At 40.4% G+C, this 26,018-nt stretch overlaps 2 protein-coding genes across 2 annotated transcripts in view; both read right to left on the bottom strand.

Annotated features, from left to right (window-relative positions):
* LOC106578839 (calcineurin subunit B type 1) overlaps positions 1 to 13,315 on the bottom strand; it is a 31,549-nt gene extending 18,234 nt beyond the window's left edge. Inside the window, exon 1 of the mRNA XM_014158042.2 lies at positions 13,063 to 13,315. Coding sequence (XP_014013517.1) covers positions 13,063 to 13,065 — 3 coding nt within the window. The 5' untranslated portion in view covers positions 13,066 to 13,315. The remainder of the gene's footprint in view (positions 1 to 13,062) is intronic.
* A 1,630-nt stretch (positions 13,316 to 14,945) lies between these two features.
* On the bottom strand, positions 14,946 to 23,724 carry cnrip1b (cannabinoid receptor interacting protein 1b). The gene is made up of 3 exons (XM_014158039.2): positions 23,418 to 23,724; positions 21,981 to 22,125; positions 14,946 to 16,491 (listed from the first exon to the last, which is right to left on the bottom strand). The coding sequence occupies exons 1-3, from the start codon at positions 23,588 to 23,590 to the stop codon at positions 16,327 to 16,329; spliced, it is 483 nt and encodes a 160-aa protein (XP_014013514.2). The 5' UTR covers positions 23,591 to 23,724; the 3' UTR covers positions 14,946 to 16,326.
* Positions 23,725 to 26,018: the final 2,294 nt, after the last annotated feature.

Here is a 26,018-nt window from a genome sequence, read left to right as displayed (position 1 = left end):
AGCTCTAGACAGAGTCTAGGTACTTCCATATGTTTTCAATTTCCCAATGATGGAGACCACTGTGCTCTTGGAAACTTTCAACACTCTAGAAATTGTTCTATACCTTTCCCCAGATATATGCCTCATCACACTTCTACTTCGGAGATGTATGGACAGGTCCTTGGACTTCATGGTATAGTTTATGCTCTGACATGTCAACTGTATAGGCTTCTTTTTGTTTATTTTTCTTTACATAACAATTTTTCCTTTTTGATCCGAATGATCATTTCTCTCTATGTACTTCATACTTTTTATTTATTTTGAGTGGCAGCTCACGGGTACATGTTATATAAACTGAATAAATGAATTGAAATTGTACCTGTAAAGCCTCCAACAATTTTTTTTTTTTTTTTTTAAATGTTTTACTCGGTCCCAGAAAATATATACACCGAGTGTACAAAACATTAATGACACCTGCTCTTTCCATGTTAGACTGACCAGGTGAATCCAGATGAAAGCTGTGATCCCTTATTGTTGTCACTAGATGTCACTAAATCCATGTCAATCAGTGTAGATGAAGGGGAGGAGACAAGGCTTGAAAGCGCTTCTTTAACCTGAGACAATTGAGACATGGATTGTCTTGCCCATTCAGAGGGTGAATGGGCAAGACAAAAGACAAATGCATACACTGTTAATTGAAATGCATTCCAGGTGACTACCTCATTTTATTTATGTATTTTAACCTTTATTTAACTAGGCAAGTCAGTTAAGAACAAATTCTTGTTTACAATGACGGTCTTCACCGGCCAAAGCCGGACGACGCTGGGCCAATTGGGACTCGAACCAGGGTGGATTCGAACCAGGGTGTCTGTAGTGACGCCTCTAGCACTGAGATGCAGTGCCTTAGACCGCTGAACCAGGGTCTGTAGTGACGCCTCAAGCACAGAGATGCAGTGCCTTAGACTGCTGAACCAGGGTCTGTAGTGAAGCCTCAAGCACTGAGATGCAGTGCTTTAGACCGTTGCGCCACACAGGAGCCCATGAAGCAGGTTGAGAGAATGCCAAGAGTGTGCAAAGCTGTCATCAAGGCAAAGGGTGGCTACTTAAATAAATCAAAATATATATTTGAGATTCTTCTAACACTTCTTTGGTTACTACATGATTCCATGTGAGTTATTTCATAGTTTCGATGTCTTCACTATTATTCTAAAATGTAGAAAATAGTAAAAATAAATAAAAAACCTGGAATGAGTAGGTGTGTCCAAGCTTTTGACTGGTACTGTATATACACGGAGTATACCAAACATTAGGAACACATTTCTAATATTGAGTTGCGCGCCCCTCCCCCCCCTTTTGTCCTCAATACGTCAGGGCATGCACTCTACAAGATGTCGAAAACGTTCCACAGGGATGCTGGCCCATGTTGACTCCAATACTTCCCAGAGTTGTCAATTTGACTAGATGTCTTTTGGATGGTGGACTATTCTTGATACACACGGGAAACTGTTGAGCGTGAAAAACCAAGCAGCGTTGCATTTCTTGACACAAACTGGTGCGCCTGGCACCTATTACCATACCCCCATTCAAAGGCACTTAAATCTTTTGTCTTGCCCATTCACACTCTGAATGGCACACATACACAATCCATGTCAACTGTTTCAAGGCTTAAAAATCCTTCTCTAACCTGCATCCTCCCGTTCATCTACACTGATTGTAGTACACCATTTTCGGGGACCACTTTTGTGTCGTGAGCGTTACTTTCAGAACTACTGGCTAGAAAGTATACAAAAGTAGCGGAGAATCTCTTTAAAACGCATGTAAGTATTTTGGGGTATTTGAAAATACACTGTGTTTTTGAGTGTTTTCAAATTCATGCCAAATGTCTTTAAAATAACCTAAATAGTATTTGAACCCAGGTCTGGTACTGTGTCTACAAGTCACCCTAAATAGTATTTGAACCCAGGTCTGGTACTGTGTCTACAAGTCACCCTAAATAGTATTTGAACCCAGGTCTGGTACTGTGTCTACAAGTCACCCTAAATAGTATTTGAACCCAGGTCTGGTACTGTGTCTACAAGTCACCCTAAATAGTATTTGAACCCAGGTCTGGTACTGCGTCTACAAGTCACCCTAAATAGTATTTGAACCCAGGTCTGGTACTGTATACAAGTCACCCTAAATAGTATTTGAACCCAGGTCTGGTCACTTCTGCATTCGCTTGCTTGAAACAAGACAGTGACATAGGCCAAAGCCTTAATGTTACAGTGACTTCCGACATAGACCAAAGCCTGACTGTGCAAATGAGCCAGAGCAGAAAGAGAGAGATGTGTGTGTGTGTGTGTGTGTGTGTGCAGAGCCTCTGGTGTGAAATCTGTCATAAACGCAGCAGAACTGCTCATTGGTGTACATTCCACCCATTTAAAACACAACAGGCTTTTATCTGGTTTGTTACAATGTGGGGCAGAATTCCTCAGATAGTCATTCAGACTATCTACTTTGTATTATAAATAACGGCAGAACAAGCAAAAGGAATGACAAATAAGACTGGCTGCACAGCCTATGTAACACTTCTACATCTGGAGAGAATCTAGAGGTGTTTGTCAGACCATGTGACTTCCTGAAAATCAGTCTGTATCGTCCGAACAGTCTACAAACTTAGCCAACAACCTATTATGACCCCCTATGGAAAGACGAGACTCTCACGAACACGATGGTGTTCTCAGTTTTGCTCTATGACCTCAAGTGTCAGGAAACTCATCTGAATTCGGTACAGCCGATCTGTGTCTGTAGCATCCAAACCGTCCGGGCGAGACTCTAATATGACCCCCTAATATGACCCCCTCTGTGCAAAGGTGAGACGCTCATGAACATGTACTGTACGTGTTTTGCTCTAAGATGCTCACAGGCCTCACAAAACTTGTCCACTGATAAAGAAAGGATCAGTCTATAATTTTAATGGTAGGTTTATTTGAACAGTGAGAGACAGAATAACAAAAAAAATATCCAGAAAAACGCATGTCAGAAATGTTAAATTGATTTGCATTTTAATGAGGGAAATAAGTATTTGACCCCCTCTCAATCAGAAAGATTTCTGGCTCCCAGGTGTCTTTTATACAGGTAATGAGCTGAGATTAGGAGCACACTCTTAAAGGGAGTGCTCCTAACCGCAGCTTGTTACCTGTAAAAAAGACACCTGTCCACAGAAGCAATCAATCAATCAGATTCCAAACTCTCCACCATGGCCAAGACCAAAGAGCTCTCCAAGGATGTCAGGGACAAGATTGTAGACCTACACAAGGCTGGAATGGGCTACAAGACCATCGCCAAGCAGCTTGGTGAGAGGTGACAACATTTGGTGCGATTATTCGCAAATGGAAGAAACACAAAAGAACTGTCAATATCTCTCGGCCTGGGGCTCCATGCAAGATCTCACCTCGTGGAGTTGCAATGATCATGAAAACGGTGAGGAATCAGCCCAGAACTACACGGGAGGATCTTGTCAATGATCTCAAGGCAGCTGGGACCATAGTCACCAAGAAAACAATTGGTAACACACTATGCCGAGAAGGACTAAAATCCTGCAGCGCCCGCAAGGTCCCCCTGCTCAAGAATACATATACATGCCCATCTGAAGTTTGCCAATGAACATCTGAATGACTCAGAGGACAACTGGTGAAAGTGTTGTGGTCTGATGAGACCAAAATGGAGCTCTTTGACATCAACTCAACTCGCCGTGTTTGGAGGAGGAGGAATGCTGCCTATGACCCCAAGAACACCATCTCCACCGTCAAACATGGAGGTGGAAACATTATGCTTTGGGGGTGTTTTTCTGCTAAGGGGACAGGACAACTTCACTGCATCAAAGGGACGATGGACGGGGCCATGTACCGTCAAATCTTGGGTGAGAACCTCCTTCCCTCAACCAGGGCATTGAAAATGGGTCGTGGATGGGTATTCTAGCATGACAATGACCCAAAACACACGGCCAAGGCAACAAAGGAGTGGCTCAAGAAGAAGCACATTAGGGTCCTGGAGTGGCTTAGCCAGTCTCCAGACCTTAATCCCATAGAAAATCTGTGGAGGGAGCTGAAGGTTCGAGTTGCCAAACGTCAGCCTCGAAACCTTAATGACTTGGAGAAGATCTGCAAAGAGGAGTGGACAAAATCCCTCCTGAGATGTGCACAAACCTGGTGGCCAACTACAAGAAACATCTGACCTCTGTGATTGCCAACAAGGGTTTTGCCACCAAGTACTAAGAGTCATGTTTTGCAGAGGGGTCAAATACTTATTTCCCTCATTAAAATGCTAATCATTTTATAAAATTTTTGACATGCGTTTTTCTGGATTTTTTTGTTGTTATTCTGTCTCTCACTGTTCAAATAAACCTACTATTAAAATTATAGACTGATCATTTCTTTGTAAGTGGGCCAACGTACAAAATCAGCAGGGGATCAAATACTTTTTTCCCCCACTGTATGAGGACAGTTTAATGTAAAAAATATGGGGTTAAATACATGTAAAAAAAAAAGGAAAAAAAAAAGAAGAGAAAATTGATTAAAATAAAAAAAAATCCCGATCTTTCTTATATCTCTCAGATATTGGGAGACACTTCTGAACAAATTTCCTTTTGATATTTTTGGGGGTACTATCTATCTATTGTTCCATGCGTTTGAATAGGCTAATAGCAGGAATACATGTTTTTTTTATCAAATAATTGTTTTGCTTATTTTTTTTATTTTTATTTTTACTTCCAGGGGACTTAAAATAAAAATATAAAAATTAGCTAAATGATCCTTGGTATGACCTTCTTAAAACAATTCCATATAGCTTAGTGCCTTCTTAAAACAATTCCATATAGCTTAGTAGAACCCTCCCTCCCCTGGCTTAGACAGGGCTTAGACTCTGATTGGTTAAATGAACATGTTGGGTAAAAAGGTGAACTTGTCTCCATCATTCATTGAATCAGATGCCTCTCATCACAAAACCCACTGATATTGCCAACTACTTTAATTATTTTTTCATTGACAAGATTAGCTAACTTAAGCATGACATGCCAACAACTAATTCTGAACCTACACCTCCATGCATAACTGACCAAATTATAAAAGACAAGCATTGTAATTTCTATTCCGTAAAGTGAATGTGGACGAGGTGAAAAAATTACTGCTGTCTATCAACAATGACAAGCCACCTCGGTCTGACAACTTCGGTGGAAAATTACTGAGGATGATATTGCCACTTGTTACGTATATGCCGAGAGTCAGGAAGCAGGTGCAGAAGGTGAGTTTAAGGATGAATAAATGCAGATAAACAAAACATAAGACGCGTACAGAATGTGAATCAAAACAATACTACCTAGTGACTAATGGCTACTGAGGGCTAAATAAAGGGGGAGTAATCAAGGAAATAATGATGTCCAGGTGTGCATAATGATGGTGAACAGGTGTGCGTAATGACGTTTGACAGGGCTGGTGGTTAGTAGACCGGCGACGTCAAGCGTCGGAGCGGGAGTAGGCATGACACCACTCCTATTAGCCATCTCTTCAATCTAAGCCTACAGGAAAGTGTGTGCCCTCAGGCCTGGAGGGAAGCAAAAGTCATTCCACTACCTAAGAACAGCAAAGCCCCCTTTACTGGCTCAAACAGCCGACCAATCAGTTACCAACACTTTTGGACAAAATTGTGTTTTTATTTAATTTTTTTTATTTCACCTTTATTTAACCAGGTAAGCTAGTTGAGAACAAGTTCTCATTTACAACTGCGACCTGGCCAAGATAAAGCAAAGCAGTGTGACAGAAACAACAACACAGAGTTACATGGAATAAACAAGCGAACAGTCAATAACACAATATAAAAAAAATAAAGTCTATATACAGTGTGTGCAAATGGCATGAGGCGGTATGGCAATAAATAGGCCATAGTAGCAAAGTAATTACAATTTAGCAGATTAACACTGGAGTGATAGATGAGCAGATGATGATGATCAGATGATGGTGTGTAAGTAGTGATACTGGTGTGCAAAAGAGCAGCAAAGTAAATAAGAACAATATGGGGATGAGGTAGGTAGATTGGGTGGGCTATTTACAGCTGCAGCGATCGGTTAGCTGCTCAGATAGCTGATGTTTAAAGTTAGTGAGGGAAATGTAAGTCTCCAGCTTCAGCAACTTCTTCAATTCGTTCCAGTCACTGGCAGCAGATACAATGCTTTTTCACGGTGGTAAATTAAAAAACAGATTTTCAGCATGCTTATAGTGAATGGTATTCAACAAGGAATGCGCTTACACAAATTACTGATGATTGGCTGAGAGAAGATTGTGGGAGCTGTTTTGTTAGACTTCAGTGCAGCTTTTGACATTAACGATCAAAATCTGCTGCTGGAAAATGTTTGTGTAATGGCTTTACATCCCATGTTATTTCGTGGATCGAGAGTTACCTGTCTAACAGAACACAGAGGGTGTTCTTTAATGGAAGCCTCTCCAACATAATCCAGGTAGTCTCAGGCATTCCCCAGGGCAGCTATCTAGGCCCCTTTCTTTTTAAAAATCTTTACTAAATGTCATGCCACTGGCACTGAGTAAAGCCTGTGTGTCTATGTATGCTGATGACTCAACACTATACACATCAGCTACCACAGCAATTGAAATCCACCCTTAACAAAGAGCTGCAGTCAGTTTCAGAATGGGTGTCAAGAAATAAGATAGTCCTAAATATTTCAAAAACTAAAACCATTGTATTTGGGACAAATCATTAACTAAACCCTAAACCTCTACTAAATATTGTAATGAATAATGTGGCAATTGAGAAAATTGAGGAGACTAAACTGCTTGGTCTAACCCTGGATTGTAAACTGTCATGGTCAAAACATACTGATGCAACGGTAGCTAAGATAGGGAGGTATGTCCATAATAAAGTGCTGCTCTGCTTTCTTGACACCACTATCAACAAAACAAGCCCTACAGGCCCTAGTTTGTCATACCTGGACTACTGTCCAGTCATATGGTCAAGTGCCACAAAGAGGGACATAGGCAAATTACAATTGGCCCAGAACAGAGCAGCACAGTTTACCCTTAAATGTACACGGAGAGCTAACATTAATAATATGCATGTCCTGACTCAAAGTAGAGGAGAGATTGACTTCATCACTACTATTGACATGTTGAAAGCTGTCTGTTTAAACTACTAGCACACAGCTCAGACACTCATGAATAACCCACAAGACATGCCACCAGAGGTCTCTTCACAGTCCCCAAGGCCAGAACAGACTATGGGAGACACATAGTACTACATAGACCCATGACAACATGGAACTCCATTCCACATCATGTAACTCAGTCAAGCAGTAAAATCAGATTTAAAGAAAAAGATAAAACTAGACCTTATGTAACAGCGTGGACTGTGAAGAGACACACACACACATACTAACACACACTTTACACACACACTTTACACACAGGTACCTATGAATTTTGTATTGTAGATGTGTTGTAGTAGTGTGTAATAATGTGTTGTGAAGTGTAATGTTTTAACTGTATGTAAATTGCCTTAACACACACACACACACACACACACACACACACACACACACACACACACACACACACACACACACACACACACACACACGGTGTTCCCTCTGAAGCAGTGTTACCTCCTGTCCAGACCTGCTAAGGTATTTTAAGCAGCGAAGAGCAAGGGGCTACAAGGGATTAGACTATTAGAATTTGACTTTCCCTTTTCTCAGAACAACACAACGCTAACTTGGCTACTTCCATGGTGTTACATACATACATACATACATACATACATACATACATACATACATACATACATACATACATACATACATACATACATACATACATACATACATACATACATACATACATACATACATACATACATACATAACACTTTGTCATACGGACAGCATCAATCCCATTCGAAAGACGTGGCGACGCACGCAACTAGGCCTATTTTCAAAATAAAGGTTAACATCCGTTAATAAAAGACAGCTATTTTTAGGATGTATAGAATTATGTGGAATGCTAGTTTAGCCATAGGAGGTAAGGTCAGTCTCATTCCAAGACATGTGGCAAAGCATGATGTAACTATTTTCTAAATAAAAGTCTGTTTATAAAAGTGCTCTGGGCGTATGTAGCCCACACTGGTCAAATAAATACAGGTTGAGTGAGGTAAGGGTTTAGGCCTACAGGAAAGGAGATTGGGAGTGTTTAGGATTATAGAGTTACTAAGTTTAGGCCTCTCTGGCGTTTGGTTGTTTCAGAAGTAACACATCTTCTCTGTCAGAAGTAACATCTTCTGTGTCAGAAGTAACATCTTCTGTGTCAGAATTGTTTATTTTGTTTACCTTTATTTAACTAGGCAAGTCAGTTAAGAGCAAATTCTTATTTTCAATGATGGCCTAGGAACAGTGGGTTAACTGCCTTGTTCAGGGGCAGAATGACAGATTTTTACCTTGTCAGCTCAGGGATTCAATCTAGCAACCTTTCGGTTACTAGTCCAACACTCTAACCACTAGGCTACGCAGCTGGTTGTGTCAGAAATAACATGGCTGGTTGTTTTGTTTCTCCTCTCGTCAATAAACAAGTTGTGTTAATTAAGCTCACATCTTAATATGCCGCTTAAAATGTAAATGAAGCCTCTCAGAGGGCAGAGTAATGGAGAGGGGGACAGAGAGAGCGAGAGAGGGATTGATAGAGCGAGAGATGGAGAGAGCGAGCGAGAGCGATGGAGAGCGATCGAGACAGAGAAAGAGAGAGCCACCGACTGTGTTTTCTCATCAATAATGTATGTTTCATTCAGAATCAATTAGCACACAGCACAAAACACACGTATTGCATGATTAACAACCTGGCAACACTGTTGGTTCAGCTGGTTCAGCAAACAAAGCCTAGCTAATTAGAAGAGATAACTATCTGGATAAAGGGAACCACTAGGGAGAGGATGTGTGTCTGGTCTAACTCTCCTTGTTATTTCTATGCCAGTCCAAACAAGCAGGAGTCGTGTCATCCAAATCACAATCAGGCCTTCAAAAACAAACGCCAAAATAATCTCTCGTTTTGACCGTATCTCATATAGTATTGTATTTTACACATGCCAATTCTAAGATAATATTGTAAGTAGATGCAGGGCCAACTTCCATATATAATTATCGCCATTAACACTCACCACCTGGCCTGACATCAAGTACACACGGGAAATGTATTTACACAGATGATATGTTAGACTAACTAATGCAGAGAGCATGTATATTGATTAGACTGATTTTCAAGCACTTCTTTGGGGGTTGGAAGTTGAAACTAAGTCTGCGTTTACACAGGCAGCCCAATTCTGATCATTTGTCCAAATATTGGCAAAAAAAACCCTGATCTGATTGGTAAAAAGACCAGTTAGTTGAAGATGATCAGAGTTGGGCTGCCTGTTGGTCGTGGGTTAGTGGGTTCGATTCCCGCCGGGGTCGCCACATTAAAATGTATGCATGGACTACCTACTGTATGTCACGTTGGATCAAAGCATTACGGTGAGACTCTTTGGGTTAAAGCATCTACTAAATAGCACCATTCTTACTTTACTATAATGACTCATTTGATTACAACTAACCTGCTTGATTTGTTTTACTGAATAGTTACCATTGGCCATCGTTGAGGTATTATTTTGGCCCTCTTGTCTCAATGAATTGTCTGTAGCAGCACCAGTCAGAACATGATTCCTGGCTGCTACCACATGAATGGAAGAGAGCTAGAGAAACACTGTGTGGACGGATTACGTGCTAATCTGAAATAAATAATCTAAATATCAGCAGGCTAAATACTCTCACTAGCTAATCCTCTTATGTGTGTGTGTGTGTGTGTGTGTGTGTTTAGGGCAGGGTGTCAAACTATACTCCTGAAGAAAGGTTGCAAACCAGCTCATCCTTCCATCTGATGCTTCTGTCAGAGTTGGTGGATGGTGTGGACGGTACTGGTAGGGTTTGGGTGGGTGGTCAAGAGGGATTTGGTATGTATTAAGAATAAACTGCCTGAGTGTAAAGTCCAAGTCTGAGGCACAGAGGTGATAAGGCCTACACGAGGCACCGTGACTGTAAAAGCTAGCTCTGGATGGTATATACTGGCTTATGTTTGGCCAGACTGTGAAAATGCTGAGATGCAGGATTGATCAATTGATTGCCAGTTGGACTGTTTGATACCTTTTAGACAGGAGGTCTTCAAAGCTCATTGAAAAAAAATCACATTTCCAAGAACGGATGGTTCCAACCGAGTTCCAAACACCGTTCATTGGGCTACCTGGACTCAAGAGATCTGCGTTTACACCCGGAAGCCCAATTCTGATCTTTTGCCCAATTAGTGGCTAAAGATCTGATCTGATTGGTCAAAATATCAATTAAGTGACTGAAGATCTGATCTGATGGACCAATTAAGTGGCAAAATATCAGAATCAGGCTGCCTGTGTAAATGCAACCTTAGCTCCTTGTTCTAGAACCCATTCAATGCACAGTTATCAGACTATAGCCAAGATTTGTCCAGAGGTGCATGTTTCATTAGTTTACCTGGACTCATGAGATCATATAGGCCTGTTCACAATTGTATTAGCTCCTTGCGCTAGAAGCAATGCAACAGTTATGCTAATAAATCCTGTGTGAGTGGGCAGACATGCACTGACTGGCACCACACAGGGAGCGTCTCCAGGCATCCAGGCAGGATGAATCATGACTTGTGCTGGTGATTAGCCACGTCTTTTATCTCTTAGTTTAGTGCTACCCGGGTAGCGCTCAGTCGATATGTATGTATGTGGGTGGTGCTCGATTGCTAGGCAGCATACGGTCCGGTCCCTATATCAGGACATTCACGCTTAAGCAAGTGCCGCCGTCCTCCTTGCACCCCACCTCAATCACTCACAACCCAGAGTAGCCTAGCCGTGTAGCCACCATCGATGGGGTAGCCTGTTGGCTGGCCTAAAATGATCTACACTACATATACAAAAGTATGTGGACACCCTTTCAAATTAGTGGATTTGGCTATTTCAGCCACGCCCGTTGCTGCCAGGTGTATAAAATCGAGCACACCGCCATGCAATCTCCATAGACAAACATTGGCCACAGAATGGCCTTACTGAAGAGCTCAGTGACTTTCAATGTGGCAACAAGTCAGTTCATCAAATTGCGGCCCTAGTAGAGCTGCCCCGGTCAACTGTAAGGGCTGTTATTGTGAAGTGGAAACATCTAGGAACAACAACGGCTCAGCCGCGAAGTGGTAAGCCACACATGCTCACAGAATGGGACCACTGAGTACTGAAGCGTGTAGTGTGTAAAAATCACCTGTCCTCATTTGCAACACTCACTACCGAGTTTCAAAATGCCTCTGGATGCAACGTCAACACAATAACTGTTCGTCGGGAGCCTCATGAAATGGGTTTCCATGGCCGAGCAGCTGCAAACAAGCCTAAGATCACCATACGCAATGCCAAGCGTTGGCTGGAGTGGTGTAAAGCTCGCCGCCATTGGACTCTGGAGCAGTGGAAACGTGTTCTCTGGAGTAATGAATCACACTTCACCATCTGGCAGTCAGACAAACAAATCTGGGTTTGACGGATGCCAGAACGCAACCTGCCCCAATGCATAGTGCCAACTGTAAGGTTTTATGGAGGAGGAATAATGGTCTGGGGCTGTATTTCATGGTTCGGGCCCCTTAGTTCCAGTGAAGGGAAATCGTAATGTTACAGTATACAATGACATTCTAGATGATTCTGCGCTTCCAACTCTGTGGCAACAGTTTGAGGAAGGCCCTTTCCTGTTTCAGCATGACAATGCCCCTGTGCACAAAGCGAGGTCCATACAGAAATGGTTTGTCGAGATCTGTGTGGAAGAACTTGACTGGCTTGCACAGAGCCCTGACCTCAACCCCATCAAAACACCTTTGGGATGAATTGGAACAGCAACTGCGAGCCAGGCCTTATCACCCAACATCAGTGCCCGACGTCACTAATGCTTGAGGCTGAATGGAAGCAAGTCCCTGCAGCAATGTTCCAACATCTAGTGGAAAGCCTTCCCAGAAGAGTGGAGGCTGTTATAGCAGCAAAGGGGGGGACCAACTCCACATTAATGCCCATGGTTTTGGAATGAGATGTTGGACGAGCAGGTGTCCATGTTGTGCTGCTGCCATGTTGTTGTCATGTTGTGTTGCTACCATGCTGTGTTGTCATGTGTTACTGCCATGCTATGCTGTTGTTTTAGGTCTCTCCTTATGTAGTCTTGTGTTGTCTCTCTTGTTGTGATGTGTGTTTTGTCCTATATTTTTTATTGAATTTCTTTTACTTTTTCATCCCAGCCCCCGTCCCCGCAGGAGGCCTTTTGCCTTTTGGTAGGCCGTCATTGTAAATAAGAATTAGTTTTTAACTGACTGGCCTAGTTAAAATAAAGGTTAAATAAAGATGTTAGAGCGAACGACAGTAGCTACCTTGTAATCTTGATCAGAACTAAATCACACTGTAGCAAGACGAAATGAAAGGGGGTTGTTGAACACCAAGGCTACATGCATCGGTCTTTTCTCATCCCCTCTCCTTGATTTGTTCATGTCTAGTCCTGCCTGCTAAATGCAATGTAGTCTTATTTATAAAGCAGATTACAGCAAATTAGGGTAGGCTACAGATCGGTCAAGATAGCCACTCACTCACGGTCAGGGGAAACAACATGAAAGCAGAACATGTAAATCTCCTAGTGTCGCACAATCTGGGTTTTTTAACATGTTATGATAGAGAGTGTTGACTTATCTACTTTGGGATAAACAGCGTAGACAGGGTTACGACTAGGAAGGGCATATCTCGGCCATAGCACTGCCCAATAAACACAGGCACAATTGGCAAGGAAAGCGTTTCCTCTTCCCTTGCGAGGGAGGGCGGTAAGGTCTCCTCTCACTCTGCGACACATATAACACGGTAATAACACAACAAACGGTCCAAAAAACGGTAGGCTATAGTCCCTCTACCTGCAGACATTTGACTGTATTTACTGTGGCGTTTCTCTGTCGTTTTGGTGGGTAACAATAAGAGTCGCGGCCGTTTGCTTACCATATTGCCGGTTGGATGACGAAATAGGTTGACCCGGAGATGTGAACGGAAAGGGAAAAAAACGATATAAAAAGGGGGTTTCGCTATTACAAAACACGGCGCTCGTGATATTCAGGTTGTTGTTTACTTTTTTAACCAGATCCTCTCTCTCTTTTACCGTCGGTTTCACTGCAGTGGCACAGGGAAACCCGCAGGGCGGGTCAGTAACGAGGAGGAGGGACACCGTAGGTGTGGAGGGGGATGAGACCCGCCAGCAACCAGCCTACACTTCGAAATAAAAGTCCATATGTTTTAAAGGGAAAGTTCAACAGGACTTATTTGTTTCCTTACTTTAGAGCAGTATATGGACAAGGAAAGACTGCAATTCATGCTTTGGGTCTAGCCACTGCCAGTCTTCCAATGTAGCCTACCCCAAAATAAAAAAAGAGATTGGGTTCTGCCAATGTTCAAGGGCGCAATGGAAGGACAGCTCACATGCACACTCCTCTCCTTTCAGTGCTATGTGAAACAGATCACTTTTATTTTGAAGATCTCAGCACATCCTCAACGCCATGTTGTGGATTAATGTTACGTTCATAACAAGTGGGAAACTCGTAAAATACTAGCATTACAGTACATCCGGGGAACTCGGCTCTATTTTACTCCTCCCATGTCTGTTTGCACAAGTGCACGACTCAGTGGTGGAAACTGTGCAGTGCATGCAAGAATATCCCCATTGTCCAGACCTACTGTTGGGCTACCGCTATTCTTTGACAGGAGCCTGTGGATGTCGTGTCCAGTCCCCCCCATCCCTTTCGTTAGGGACAGGGGGTCCTATGGGCTTTATCATCCAGCATTGACCCCTAAAGTTCTCACATATCCTCCCAGGTGGCACAGCGATCTAAAGCACTGCATCTCCGTGCAAGAGGCATCACTACAGTCCCTGGTTTGAATCCAGGCTGTATCACATCCGTCCGTGATTGGGAGTCCCATAGGGCGGCCACACAATTGGCCCAGCGTCGTCCGGGTTTGGCTGCGGTAGGCTATCATTGTAAATAAGAATTTGTTCTTAACTGACTTGCCTAGTTAAATAGATATTAAAAATACAAATCCTGCCTAATCTCACATAGCCAACAGTAGAGCTGATGTAAAGTGTCTAATATAACACACTGTGTATACATAATAACAGCCATTTACCAGAGCCTTTTAACCCCCAAAAACATACAGTCACGCATTTTTTAAATGTATTTAACCAGGCAAGTCAGTTAAGAACAAATTCTTATTTACAATGACAGCCTACCGGGGAACAGTGGGTTAACTGCCTTGTTCAGGGGCAGAACAGATGTTTTACCTTGTCAGCTCGGGGATTTGATCTAACAACCTTTCGGTTACTGGCCCAACGTTCTAACCACTAGGCTACCTGCCTGCCGCATGTATTCTTTTTATGGGTGGTCCCAGCGGCAATCAAACACACAATCCTGGTGTTGAAAGCACCGTACTCAACCAACTGAGCCACAGAGGACCACAACATTATTAGGCAACCTACTTAATGAGTGCATTTTCATGCAAGATTCATCACAGCAGAATGTTTTCATACTTCATTTCCAAGGCATGCAAGTCCCCAACCTCATACCAGAAGCTATGGATGGATACATAGCATGCTCCTTTCATGTTTTCTTAGACTGTAAACCTAAGAAGATTTTTTTAGTATTTTGTTTTTAAATAAAAAATTATTAGCAACTGACCCAAAACCACAATTAACTAGGTTTAACTTTACTATATTTTAGGGTATAGCAATGTCCAGGTATTAAGAAATGACATGGGAAAATAGTAATTACACAGTAATAACCTAAGACTTACTTGTTTGTTTCCTAGCATTCAAATGACAAAAAAAAGCACACAAATGTCTTCCCAAATATATTTACTATTCAAATACCTCCACAAAATGTTAAAGCTACAATGACTTAGATTAAAAACATATCCACAATCTATTAAAGATGTTGTAACATTGCACGGTGCTCTGATAACTAAACAACATTTTGTTGCATTTTTGCTACATATCTCATAGTAAATTATATTGTTTAAAAATATATATATTGAACAACAAAATAAATTCAACATGCAACAATTTCAAAGATTTAACTGAGTTGCAGTTTGGCCCAAATCTGGCCCTAATCTGGCCCAAATCTGGCCCTAATCTGGCCCTAATCTGGCCCTAATCTATGGATCTCACACTTTACATGTTGCGTTTATATTGTTGTTCAGTATTGATAGTGTTTTCCCAACTAATATAATAACACTTTTAATTTGACAAAAATAAAGATAGAAATAAGATAAGTGCTGGCTAACAGCTTGTTACAGAAATATGATATTCTGAGGATCGATTTTTGATTAGTCAAAATCAGCCCAATTCAAAAATAAGATAATTTCATGGATTTGTCCAAATATTTTGTAAAATCTTCTAAATGTAAACACTCACTTCTACAGATGTCCTATACTACTTGTACTCTGTCGACACATGGGAAAACGACACATGGGACAACATTTTAATTGAACAAAAAAAGCTAAGACAATTTAAAAAAATTAAAAACCACTGACTGCTCATTACAGTACTATAACACACGCATCGTCTGCACATACAGTGTACATATTAACATACTGCCTTCATGGATATGCATAGATCCACACACACACACACACACACACACACACACACACACACACACACACACACACACACACACACACACACACACACACACACACACACACACACACACACACACACATAACATCTACACATCCATATTAACACACTGCCTTCATAGATATAAATAGATAACACACACACAAGCACTCCATGGAACAGAATACACCTGAGGGTGAACATTATGCCACAACAGACTCTGAGGAAAAGATGTTTGGGTTAACAGTTTCACTAGTAGTCAGCAAATGATCCACTTTGAGGGGTTGTACGCTGGCTACAGCTGAAACACACAGCAGCTGATTGTCATCCATCTCTCATTTCAGTGACATCAGGGTCGTGTTCATTAGGGCACACCGTAGCAAAACATTTTGCAACGGAAAACTAAAACAGCCATTTTTATTGGCTAATTTCAGGTGAGGCGTTTTCCTTTCTGTTTTCCTTGAGTTTGCCTACACCTGGAAGTTCGTATGTTCTTCAGCTTTTGTAATTTTAGGTAGTACTGCCCAGTTTCACTACGTTAACTTCCGTTTTGGTGCCTAATGAACACAACCCTGATGCTGTCTGTGTTGGTTGGTCCATCAGACGAACAGCTCCTTGTTGACCCACATCAGGCTGCGTGTCTCGTTGGGTTTGCACTCGTACTCGATGCTGTTGAAAATGTTGCCCCCCTGGCAGTGGTCCCTCTTGTTGTAGTTGTAGTACTTCACCTGCCACACCACTTCAAAAGAGCCCACCTCTGGGAACTGGGAGAGGAAATATTTAGGTCTGTCAGAGTTAATCAGTTAACTCAAGTTAACATTTTGTCATTTTAGTGCACACATTTTTCTCTTCGCGATTGTCTGAAAGAGTTCAAAATACACTGAAAACATCCCAAAATACATAATCTATACAGCTAAAAGAAACATAATCTATACAACTAAAATACCTCATCTATACAGCTAAAATACCTCATCTATACAGCTAAAATACCTCATCTATACAGTTAAAATACATCATCAATACAGCAAAAAAAAAACATAATCTATACAGCTGAAATACATCAACTATACAGCTAAAATACCTCATCTATACAGTTAAAATACATCATCAATACAGCTAAAAAAACATAATCTATACAGCTGAAATACATCATCTATACAGCTAAAATACATCATCTATACAGCAACAAAAAAAACATAATCTATACAGCTAAAATACATCATCTATACAGCTAAAAAAACAAATGAGATGTCAAAACAAGTTGACATTGAGGTTAAAGAAGGTGTGACAGACCTAAAAATAATAAATTTACATTGACATGTTAGTCATTTAATACATTCATCTTAAGGTAACTAGGTGAGAGAACCACTTATCACAGTCACAGTTAGTACATTTTTACTCAATAAAGTAGCTAGCTATAAGCAAAGTCATGTCTAGTAAGAAAAGACAAATAATAATAATAATAATAATGATAATAATAATAAACAGACACACTGCTTCAGAGCTTTCCTCATGATTTGGATCATGAACAGTTGACAGCTGAAAATGAATATCCTACATGTGTAATGGGCTATAGGGATTGTTGTGAATGTGTTCATATAGATCATGCATAGCCTGGTTTCCAGATCTGTTTGTGCTGTCTTGCCCCAACACCTATGGTCATGGCATGACCATAGGTGTTGGCTATACCACACAGACAGATCTGGGACCAGGCTAGATGATGCAGATATCAAACCGATCTGGGACCAGGCTATATGATACAGATATATGATACAGAGGCATATTTTTTATAATTTTTTGCAATGTTTTATGTAGGTAGTTTTTTTTTACAATAAACAAAACCATGCATAGACATAAACAATAGACAACTTGTCATGGAAATAATTACATTTTCTATTATCACGTCAATTACAGTTTCTATGCATGTAGTTTTCCATGTGGGCCAATTTATCGGTGGATTCTGAAAAGCTATCCAAGGATTAATCCATAGGGATGTGTTTTTAGTGAATGATACTGGTTCTTGTAGAATCTGTTTTACTTTCTTCCATATTTTTATAGTGTTCTTAACTATGAAGTTGTTCAAGTTCGTGGCTCCATCCTTTGAAAACAGACACGTGAAAATATTCTGGGGAAGAGCAAGCGGCATCTTCAATAATTACCCATTGTCCCTCTTTAGTGCATTTAACAACATGTTGCAAGTAAAAGCCTTGGGTGGCGAGTTGATACAATTCCAAATCTGGAAGGTTAAAACCACACTCAGATTTAGGGACATATTTCCAATTTATTCTATTAATTTTATTTGCCCATATGAAGTCTGTTATGGCCGGATATACTTTTTTAAAGAATGTCTTTGGTGAGGTAATTGGCATTAGCGAAAATAAATGGGAGCCATGCCATTCTAAAGAGGTTTATTCTACCTGTAAGATTTATGGGGAGATTGTTCCATTTAATTAGATCTGCTTTCATATTGTTGAGTAATGGGATAAAGTTATCTTTATATATTCGTTTGTTGTCACTTATTAAGCATCCTAAGTATTTAATATTTGTTGTGGTCCACTTAAAGGATTGCTGTGGATCATGAGTTATTCTTTTTCCCATTGCCATTTTTTTTGTTTTTTTCCCACGTTCATTTTATATCCTGAGATTTTAGAGTATTCCGAAACTATTTTTAATAAGGGGGACATTGAGTTTTAAATATTAGTTTATTATATCAGGATATCGTCTGCAAATAAGTTTATTTTATATTCATGTTTACCAATACTGATACCTGTTACGTTTGGGTCCTGTCTATTTCTTTCTGCTAGTGGTTCAATTGCCAAGGCAAACAGGAGGGGGGAGAGAGGACATCCTTGTCTCGTGCCCTTTTCTAAAGCTATTTCACCAGATAGTGTATTGTTTGTGTATATTTTTGCTTTAGGATATTTATATATTATTTTTTTTAATGAAAAGTATTATTTCAGCTGGAAAGTTAAATGCTTCCAAAGTTAAATAAAAAAGGCCACTCAAGCCGGACGATAGCCTTTTCAGCATCAGCAGCAATTATTGATAAATCTACATCTTGTACTTTAGCGTATTGTATTATACTGAAACATGTTTTTGTATTTGTTTGTAAGTGTCTATTTTTAATAAACCTTGTTTGATTATTATGTATCAAGACTGGTAAGACTTTTACCGTTCTGTTGCTTATGGGTTTTGTTATTATTTTATTGTCGCAATTTATTAAACGTATGGGTCTGTAATCTGCAGAAACTCTGCATATTTTCCTGGTTTTAATATAACTGAAATAACTGTTTGATACATGGAACTAGGAAGCACTGAATTGATTGACGTGTGTTGTCATTTGATTAAATAGGGGCGCTACTTTGTCCCAAATAAAATTCAATGGGAAAGCCGTCCATCCTTGGTGCTTTGTTTTAACAGTTGCTAATATTTCATTTTGGACGATTTCCATTTTTTTGTAATTATTTTTTACGGGAACTTAGCTGATAGTTGCTACAGGGTTAATGATTCTAGGAAGGCTACAGGATCATTCCAATTGTTACTTAATTCTGACTCATAGATTTCATAGAAGCTTTTAAAATTGTTATTAATAGATTTGTTGTTCCTAATTAAAGCACTTGTATCCTTATCTTGTAAATTAGAAATGGTTTGGCATGTATTTATTTTTTGCCATTAAATAGTATGCTATATTTGAGTTTAACCTGTAGTTGTTGGCTCAGATTTAACTTTTTCCAAGTATGAGCTTATCATTCCCCTAATGTATGCCTTAAAAGCATCCTAAATTATGTCGGAGGTTGGCTTTTCGCTCTGTCTAAATTTGTAATGGTAAAGGTGTTTATTTTTTCATTCACATATTTAATACATTTTGAGTCTTGAAGATGCGCTCCATATTCTGAAATTCACATAACAAGAACCCAGTAAAATGTTGAGTGCATTTTTGGAAATAAAAATGTAGTCAATTCTCAAAAATCTTTTTTTAATTTGAGAAAAAAGAGGTAGTCTTTTGTCATTGGGAATAATAATCTCCAGGTATCCTGTAAAATATTTGTAGAGATTATATTTTTCTGTCTCTTTGGAGGCTCCTTGAATTTCCCTTTTTTATTGCTATGTCTGACTTAACTTGCTAAATGCTTGATTTAGGTCACCAGCTAAAAAAATGGTTATTGTCTTGGTTTGATCTAATATAGCTTGAATTCTAGCTAAAAATAAAACACCAGGTTTACCCCAGCGGGGGATATACAATGTGTATTTATCCCCATTTAAGGTACAATCAAAAATTTGAACATGTCCTTCTTGGTCCGTGTGCTGGGATATAAGGGAAAAGGGTCTGTTCTTATTTATCAAGATGCCTACACCTCTGCTGTTACTACAGTAGGTGGCAGTATAGGCCTCTCCAACCCAGCTCCTCTTTAAATATTCAATGTCTCCTTTTTTGAGGTGTAGCTCTTGCAGGAAAACCACATCTGCTGACAATCTAATTAAATGTTCAAAAGCCTTATGCTTTTTTTTGTTGCCATCATGAAGCCCGTACACATTCCATGTAATAAGTTGGATTTTGTTGGCCTTTATTTGTAAAGAATCAAAGTTAACCTTGTCTGTTCCATCTGTCATTGAAGAACCAGATAAAACATTTTAGCAGACTTATGTCTTATGAGGGCGGTGGACATCCCATGGATATGGAAGAGTCATAGTATAAATACAAAGTTATTGTATACATTACACATATAAAATATGTGAACATGTAGGCTGAGCAAACATTTAACAGAGAACACACAAAAAACATAAAGCAAATACTTTTTTGTACTTTGAGGCGCTATGCCTTTATAGGGCTTTGAAGCTCCTACTCCCTTTTTCTCAGACACATTTACACCCAATTCATACATCGACTTACTCATCCATTCTCCTTCATTCACATGCAGTGCAACATATACCCTATGCATCCACACATCCATTCTCTCCCGGCCTCCTACACATAGTCATATTCACCCTCCCGCACACTCCCATTCATATGCACAGACACACTTACACCCACACCCACCCATAGATCAGATATTGACATACAGTATCGGAATGTGCATGAGCCTCCCAGTATAGAGGCATACTAAAACAAACAAAATTTGAAACAGTGGGGTAATGATAACACATTAGTGCAGGAAATGAAAAAATGTATTTTAAAATGCCAGAAGAGAATGGTGAAATTAAACAATTAACTATGCAAATGAGCAAAATCTGGCTTAGCTCTAATAAACGTGTTCAGTGATTTAAGCAAATAAATGCCCAAACTAGTCATTGAAGTTTTAAGGTATTTGTAATGGGACTGGTGAACTGCTCTGAATTAACTTGTCTACTTGTTAATTGTTTTGTCTACTTGTTAATTGACCCTTTGCTAAGCCCCGCCCCAAAATGTTGGGCATCCAATCATAGTGCTCCAATGGATAACAAGCTCACAATTAAATCGCATTAAAGCCAATGAGGGCGAAAGCAAAAACAGAGTTTTCTTCAAAAAGTAAATGTTTAAATGGCTAAATAATTGAACAGTTTGTTCAATTATTTTCTACTGTACTTGCTAACAGGAGTACTTGCTACTGTGATTCCTGAGCCTGTTAGAGTATTTCTCTAATCCCAAATTATACTTGTCTTACATTGTTTGCAAGATAAACTGGTTAGCTCTCAGTCTCATTGACCATCAAACGTTGCTAACGCTAGCTAGCTAGCTAGCCACTTAATATAACTTGTTTTCTCAAAATGTATTTTAGCTAGCTAAGTTTGCATATTATGAATACAACTCCCATCTGCTGTTGACAGCAGGATACGATTTGAGAGCACTAATTAGCTCCAAAGTGGTTATAGCTTTGACTACCTGCAGACATGGTGAATTGAGAGCCATTCAGTGGCTAACTACACTATAAACATATTTTTACTAGGTTCCCGTGAAGTAATTGTAATGACAGTCCACCACAACACATCCAAGAGTTTCCTTATTAGCAAGAGGTAGTCTGTGTTTCATTTCATTGTGTATTAGAAACACAATTTGAGATCTCTGTGAGGGGATTTCGCCAGTAGTTGAATGAGGAATTGGGTTTTCAGGGAAAATGTTGTTTGAGGTTGCAACAGTAACCAAGGCGGGCGGGGCCTAGCGAAGGGTCAATTGGTTTGTCTACTTGTTCATAAAAATAAAACATGTAAAAGTACTTTATGTCTGTAATCCTAGGAAGACTATATCTGTCGTCATGTCATAATTTGCCTTTATTACCTGCAAGCTGATCTGTACAGCTTGTCTGTCTCCACTCTTGGTGTGAGTCATGCCCTCTGTGTTGTAGATGCCAGTGTAGACTACAGACTGGGGGTCTCTAGACTTCTGCTCCAAGGGGAAGATGACTCCGCCTACACTCATAGTGCTGAGGACAGGACAGGACCATAACAGTTACATCACAGACAATACTTTTGTGATCGCTTGACTGGGGCAGGGGTTGGTGGGGGGGGGGGGGATTGGCGACACTGGTGTTGTTTGACATTGTAGCAGACAGTGCAGGATACTGCCGAATGACTGACCATAATAAATGGAATGATAAATTACAAAGACAGGAATGAATAACCAAATACAGAAACACATTTGAGTGCATGTTTAGCCAACTACTGTAGAAACTGCGCAAAAAAAACTAGGTAGCCTTCAACCATGCTGGTCTCTGTCAAACATGCTGGAAGCCTAATAGAATTTTTTTTTTCAATTTAATTTCACCTTTATTTAACCAGGTAGGCTAGTTGAGAACAAGTTCTCATTTGCAACTGCGACCTGGCCAAGATAAAGCATAGCAATTCGACACATACAACAACACAGAGTTACACATGGAATAAACAAAACTGGAGGCAAGGACAACAACCTCTTCCTCAACGTCAGCAAGATATAGTAGCTGATCGGGGACTACCAGAAACGGATGACCGAGCACACCCCCATTCACATCGACGGGGCTGTAGTGGAGCGGGTCGAGAGAGTTCCTAGGTGTCCACATCACTAAGGACCTACTGTATCATGGTCCACTCCAAACACACCAACACAGTTGTGTAGAGGGCAGGAGAACACCTATTCCCCCTCAAGAGACTGAAAAGATATGGCATGGGACCTCAGATCCTCAAAAACTACAGCTGAACCTCTTGACTGGTCGCATCACCGCTTGGTACGGCAACTGCTTGGCATCTGACCGTAAGGCGCTAAAGAGGGTAGCAAGGAAGGCCCTAACAATTGTCAAACTCAAGCCACCCAAGTCATAGACTGTTCTCTCTGCTACCGCAAGGCAAGCGGTACCGCACGGCATGTATTTGACCAAAAGGCTCCTAAACAGCTTCTACCTCCAAGCCATAAGACTGCTGAACAGTTAATCAAATGGCCACCTGGACTATTTGCGTATAACCCACTTTTGTGTTGTTGTACTGACTCTCTTGCACTGGCTCAATACCCATGCACTCACACATACTACACTGACACTACAACACACACACACACACACACACACACACGGCTGCTAATCTGTTTGTTATCTATCTTGATTGCCTAGTCACTTTCACCCCTACATACATGTACATATTACTTAAATTAACTAAATTACTTCGTACCCCTGCACATTGACTCGGTACTGATTGTATATCGCCTTGTTATTGTTATGTTATTGTGTTACTATTACATAACACTTACGTTGCCTCTGCAGCCCCAGGTTTGACAACCACTTCAATCTTGTACTTTGACCCCGTTTGCAATTTAATCGTCCTGGTTTGGCCAAATCTCCCACCGTCCGATTTGAAGAATACGGCACTGTTATTTGGTAGCATTTTCAATGAAATTCCGATCTTGACGACTGAGATAGCCATTCTTGTTGAGGTATGCGTTTGTGCTCAAATCCAATCCTACCTGAGTGAACAATAGAGAAGCGCAGATGTGAAACCGCGGCCGCACGCTGAATTCCAACAGAACGATTGATGTAGAATATTGTTGTGACGTGAAAGCACGGGTTTACAATGTAAAAACTCACGGCAGAAGGCAGAGCCTAAAGTCATTTTCACTGCCCTAGCACGTAATCCCATGTACACACACATAATCCTCCTATACATGCAATCTAATGAGACAAAGATAGAAGATTCGTTCTAAACAACAACGCCTTGTAGAGAAAAAATAAACCTGCATTTTGTCAGAGTGCACTAGAAGACAGCCAGGCCCTGGGAATCCAGAGTGGACTAGAGGACAGCCAGGCCCAGGGAGTCCAGAGTGGACTAGAGGACAGCCAGGCCCAGGGAGTCCAGATTGGACTAGAGGACAGCCAGGCCCTGGGAATCCAGAGTGGACTAGAGGACAGCCAGGCCCAGGGAGTCCAGATTGGACTAGAGGACAGCCAGGCCCTGGGAGTCCAGATTGGACTAGAGGACAGCCAGGCCCTGGGAGTCCAGATTGGACTAGAGGACAGCCAGGCTCTGGGAATCCAGAGTGGACTAGAGGACAGCCAGGCCCTGGGAATCCAGAGTGGACTAGAGGACAGCCAGGCCCTGGGAGACCAGAGTGGACTAGAGGACAGTGGACTAGAGGACAGCCAGGCCCTGGGAGACCAGAGTGGACAAAAGAAAAGACTAGTGTTGTAGAAAAATCTGCTCTTGTAGTCGAGAAAACTGCTAATCATCCACCCAGGCTTTAATCAATAGTGACCTGCGCAGGCGAGACCTTTTCTGGTCACAGCCAGCATTGGACTCTCTTAGACACAAATACAAATACATTTGAGTTTATATAGGCAAGGAACATCTGATTTAGATCAGTATTCTCTTTTCTGCTGAGTTTTCTTGGCCAGTTTATCTATACATATAGGTGCCCCCCCCCCCTGCTTCTCCATGCTCTGAGGTACAGTAGGGTTTGGCCATAGATTTAGTTTCTTCATTTGTAGCATACATACATTTCTTCATTTGTAGCATACATTTCTTCATTTGTAGCATACGTTTCTTCATTTGTAGCATACATTTCTTCATTTGTAGCATATGTTTCTTCATTTGTAGCATACGTTTCTTCATTTGTGGCATACGTTTCTTCATTTGTGGCATACGTTTCTTCATTTGTAGCATCTGTTTATCATTTGTAGCACATGTATATCATTTGTAGCATATGTTTCTTCATTTGTAGCATACGTTTCTTCATTTGTAGCATACATTTCTTCATTTGTAGCATACGTTTCTTCATTTGTAGCATACGTTTATCATTTGTAGCATATGTTTCTTCATTTGTAGCATATGTTTCTTCATTTGTAGCATACATTTCTTCATTTGTAGCATACGTTTCTTCATTTGTAGCACACGTTACGTTTAACATTTGTAGCATACATTTATTCAATTGTAGCATACGTTACGTTTCTACATTTGTAGCATACGTTTCTTCATTTGTAGCATACGTTTATCATTTGTAGCATATGTTTCTTCATTTGTAGAATACGTTTCTTCATTTGTAGCATACGTTTATCATTTGTAGCATACGTTTCTTCATTTGTAGCATACGTTTCTTCATTTGTAGCATACGTTTATCATTTGTAGCATACGTTTCTTCATTTGTAGCACACGTTACGTTTCTTCATTTGTAGCATACTTTGAGTTTATCTTTTGTAGAATACTTTGCATTAATCATTTGTAGCATACGCTATGTTTCTTCATTTGTAGCACACATTACGTTTATCATTTGTAGAATACGTTACGTTTATCATTTGTAGCATACATTACATTTATCATTTGTAGCATACATTACGTTTCTTCATTTGTAGCATACATTACGTTTCTTCATTTGTAGCAAACGTCGTTTCTTCATTTGTAGCATACATTATGTTTCTTCATTTGTAGCATGCTTTACGTTTCTTCATTTTTAGCAAACGTTGCGTTTATCATTTGTAGCATATGTTTCTTAATTTGTAGCATTATGTGGAGATTTATTTCCATCTATTGTACAGCAGGGTGAGCTGGCATTTGCCCTAACACTTTTTATTCACTTCATGGTTTGTCAACTCGTGCACAATTCATCTGTGCTTCAGTCTGATCAACTGTAGCCTAATGAATACAACCACAGCTGCAGAGAACCTAGAGAAGCCTATGCACTCTGGTCCCCTCTAGCCAGGGGAAACGAAGCAGTAACATCATGTATTTATAGCCTAAGCTATGTATTTATAGCCTAAAATAGGCTTATTTATTTGTGTTAAGAGGAAAATGTGAATTTGATTAAATTTGCTTTATTTAGAAAACTCAGGGTGGCTAGGCAACCTAAACTCAGCAAAAAAAG

The sequence above is a fragment of the Salmo salar genome, chromosome ssa19, assembly GCF_905237065.1.
Source record: "Salmo salar chromosome ssa19, Ssal_v3.1, whole genome shotgun sequence".
NCBI classification, from domain to species: Eukaryota; Metazoa; Chordata; class Actinopteri; order Salmoniformes; family Salmonidae; genus Salmo; species Salmo salar.
Note: the sequence above shows the minus strand (reverse complement) of the source record. Positions and strands in the feature narration are given on the sequence as shown.